The sequence below is a fragment of the Phaseolus vulgaris genome, chromosome 11, assembly GCF_000499845.2.
Source record: "Phaseolus vulgaris cultivar G19833 chromosome 11, P. vulgaris v2.0, whole genome shotgun sequence".
Taxonomy (NCBI): domain Eukaryota; kingdom Viridiplantae; phylum Streptophyta; class Magnoliopsida; order Fabales; family Fabaceae; genus Phaseolus; species Phaseolus vulgaris.
This window is the reverse complement of record NC_023749.2, coordinates 35402269-35406282: the sequence shown is the minus strand read 5'-3', so window position 1 is coordinate 35406282 and position 4014 is coordinate 35402269. Positions and strand designations below refer to the sequence as shown.

At 30.2% G+C, this 4014-nt stretch overlaps 1 protein-coding gene across 1 annotated transcript; it reads right to left on the bottom strand.

The window, feature by feature from the left end:
* Positions 1-242: 242 nt before the first annotated feature.
* On the bottom strand, positions 243-3125 carry LOC137819448 (protein translation factor SUI1 homolog). The gene is made up of 5 exons (XM_068623305.1): positions 2940-3125; positions 2201-2287; positions 1243-1448; positions 1114-1167; positions 243-475 (listed from the first exon to the last, which is right to left on the bottom strand). The coding sequence occupies exons 2-5, from the start codon at positions 2235-2237 to the stop codon at positions 431-433; spliced, it is 342 nt and encodes a 113-aa protein (XP_068479406.1). The 5' UTR covers positions 2238-2287; positions 2940-3125; the 3' UTR covers positions 243-430.
* Between the last annotated feature and the right edge of the window lie 889 nt (positions 3126-4014).

Sequence of the window (4014 nt, the reverse complement as noted above, 5' to 3'; positions counted from 1 at the left end):
TTGTCAAAACATATCGAACTCGATAGTATTTTGTAATAGTAGAGTGGTTTTAAAACATTCGAATAATCCATTACTGCAGTTTTTCTTTTTTTTTTTCAAATCTAATTCTTTATAACAAAGAAATAAAAATAATACTAATAATATAAATAAATAAAACAATACTACAAAACAATTTCTCTAATATTTCTCACCTCTTCTTTTTTTCTTTTTCACCTAGGTTTTACAAGTTAAAAGATCGAATAGAAGTCGATTAAACTGGTTTTTCATATATGTCTTAAAAGCAAATAACACAATATTCTAAAATCCATAATTCCACGTCACATGATTAAATACCAGAACACACTAGATATACCACAATAACAGAACTCAAATTATCTATGCCCAGCACATAGGCTAGCTGGTAAGACTTGATACTTGAGACCCCAATCGCTTAGAAACCATGAATCTTGATATGCTCCTTCTTCACGATACCAGCCTGTTAACATTCACAAGAGAAAACAACCAACAAGATGATTAGATGGAGAATCCCAGTATCCAAATATTTCATGGTACATTCTTTGAAAACAATTACAATTTTTTCCCATATCTCTAGAGGAATGAATAGAAGTATATACTTGTTCGTATGTGACATGTTTAATCCATTTTCTAGTGTTACAGATACCATCAATTAAATTACAATATCGCAAACCATTGTGTGCTAAGACCCAACCATGATTTATACAAATAAAATCTATTTGTGCTTCCTTCTCGTTTTTCTTAGCTTTCTTTTTCTTGAGCATAAAAATATATTAAGTTAAATAAATTTTCTATACTTTAGAAGAGTATACAGGGGCCTAGGTTCACATTTAACATACAATTTCAAAATATTGGATATTGTCTCATAAGTGCAAAATTACAGATCGACCAGCTATGTTTGCAACACATTCAAGACTAACAGAGTATATTTTCAAAAGTCACTCATTCTCTGAAATGGGAGATTCCACAAACTAAGCCTTAAAGCACAATAATGAAAATAGTACAGAAAGAAGCGAATCGAAAAGATGAAAATCAATATGGATATGTAATCATAGAAATTATAATACACTTCATAACACAAAAGATGAGGACGGTTACCTGGACTAGGAAGGCAGAAACATTCTTCCGCTGATCACCTTGAAGTTGAATAACCTACGACCACAAACACTTGTTAGCTGAAGATACAATGGGTAGATCATTATCAAAGAGGGGAGTGTCAACACAGACCTGTCCTAGTTCTGGGTCCTGAACAACTGTGCCATTGCAACAGAACTCTTTCTTAACGTCTTTAAGTATCTTGTTATAGCTGAATTCTTTTTTCAATCCCTGAACAGTTGTCAGGCTTTTCCTACCATTTCTCTGTTGTACACGAATATGCACATACTCCTTTGACCCAGCACCCGAGTCATCAGCATTTGCCTCAGCAAAAGGATCTATAAATTGAGGCAAACACATTATTTATCAGACTCAATCATTAAACAGAATTGAATAATCACAGTAACCAAATACTTCTCATAAATATATAATAGTGAGCAAGCATGTGTACACAACTTTCACAAATGGTAAAACTGAAATGCAATACAACGTATGAAAAGCTCAACATAAAAGTCACCATAAAACAACACTTAGAAAACTCATACAGCTAGCATATCTTTTTTTCTGAATAATCTCCTATTCAAGAAAGATACACATAAGATTGTCTGAATGTACAGGACAACATTATTGTTCGACCATGGGATGTAATCAAATGAGTATTCAAAATAACATGACGCTCATAAAACAGAAAAGTGAAGGGAAATGTCAAATTCCATGCTCAGGGAATACAAATGAAAGTAACAGAGTCCGCAACTAAATTTTCACTGAACTGTATATTAGAAGGTACATAACTGAGAATCAAATGGAAAAGTGCACAAAATACATATTTATTCGCATACTGCTGAAAAATAAAGACGATCAAACAAAATAACTACTGTAAGACATAAAAGTTAGAGTAAATATAGACATCATATTGCGCAAGCATATACCACAACAGAATTATGGAAGGAAAACATAGATAAAAAAAGAAACGCTATGTTAATCACACATACATAATGAATTGATATCTATTCCCTTTAGAAATATCACATATCATGAACAAGACAAGTAATCCAGAGATTAAAACATTTGTCAAGGAGTCGCAACATACCGAAGGCAGTAGGAATTTGAGCGTCTAATTCAGACATAAAACTTGACTCTCTATGACCAAAGGTTCCACCAACCAGATTGTTCAGACCTGACATTGCAATCAACATGTCAGCTAAATTGAATTACAATAATAGCACACTTGAAAAGATTAAAAGACAAATCCCTGTCATTAATAATCTCCATCACATAAAAAGAATATTCAACACAACAAACTAGAGAAAATTTCATCAACGACCATCCCATGTATTAAAAAAAATTTAACCTCTGTACCAAGTTAAAGCTACACTATATTTAAAATTAAACACTTGGTTTATTCGCCACAACTTAAAACACTGATTTTAAAATTTTCAAAAGATCTCAGTAGCACAAAGCAAAATTATTTCCTAGAGTTCAGATTTTTCCTTGAAATTGACAGTGACGATCAAGGAATTACACCGTCGAAAAAATCACCACAGAAGAAAAACCCCATACCTCAAAAATCATTGTACACCAAAATCAACCTAAAAATATGAATTAAAAAAAACGACCCTTTCAGCATAACAAACACGAGTTTTCTAACAGGAAGATCAGATCAATACTATATCAAAACAAAAACCCTAAAAGTTTATAAGAAATCGGAGGGAAACAAAAATAGGAAGAAAAAATTAAGTAAAATAAGATTACGGGTGACAAAGGAACGTCGAACCCTAGAATTAGCGACAAAGAAAAACGAAATCTTAAAACGGATCATGAGAAGCTACCTGATCCTAAATTTAAGGTTTCGATACGTGAAAGGTAAGGTGAAGAACCGAAACCCTAAATTGGATAAGGCTGAAGTGAAGTGATTGCTTTCTGTGTCTGCGACGCGCTGAAGTCTGGTTGCGTTTGGAAGAGAAGGGGTCTCTTTAATAAGGAACTTGACAGCGGCACGTGCGTTGTGCATGCGTAAAGTTTTCTTTCTCGAGAATAAATAAATATCTAGAATCCTCTTTGGATTCCATAACATATTTAGATTTTATGATTATGATTATTCATTGCAAAAATAAACTAATTATTTAGATCACGCCATTGTTAAAATAAAGGGTTAAATACTTTCTTTAGCTGGGGACTTTTTCAAAAAAAAAAAAAAACTTTATATAATGTTATTTTTTATTAAATAGGCTATTCAACATTTGACATGTAAATTTAATTATGTTACATAGTTTTTTTAAAATTTTAAATATATTTTTATTTAATAAATTTGGTATATTAATTATTTATTTAATTAATTTTTTAGTCATTTGATATTTAATTATGTTTAATGTATTTTTATTTTATCAGGTTAGAGAAGATTAATGAAAATTGATAACGTGAATACGGTGGTTTATTCATCATTATTCACTTATATTTACTTTAGTAATATTTTATTTGAAATTTTATATTAATTTTGTTTAGTTCTTAAAATAATATTCTAATCCTCCTGCACAATAATGAGTTTGTTGTGACCATATCTCAGTTATATCATGCATATAGTGGAAGCTAATGTCATGGGATTTTATTCTGATATATGAATTTTTTATTTTTGTAGTGTTATTCTACCTTTAACTGAGATTTAAAAAGAATAAAATTTGTTTAAAAGATCTTAACAGTAAAAAATAATTGTTCTACAACAACTTTTTAAAATAAAATGTTATATTATAATAATTTAAATGTATAAGTGAATATTTGAAGTGAATGAACCAGTGTTTATCATTACTTTTTTGGAAAGTGGAAATGAAGTAGAAAAAGATAGCATTTTGAGCTATTTAAATATGTTGAATTTGAATAATAACAACATTAAAAGAAACATTGTTAATG

Coding starts and splice junctions, on each gene's coding strand:
- LOC137819448 (XM_068623305.1), bottom strand. CDS start 2,237: ATGTCTGAATTAGACGCTCAAATTCCTACTGCCTTCG. Junction 1,449..2,200: donor TCAAATTCCTACTGCCTTCG/GTATGTTGCGAC, acceptor CTCAATTTATAG/ATCCTTTTGCTGAGGCAAAT. Junction 476..1,113: donor TTTCTGCCTTCCTAGTCCAG/GTAACCGTCCTC, acceptor GAATGTTAACAG/GCTGGTATCGTGAAGAAGGA.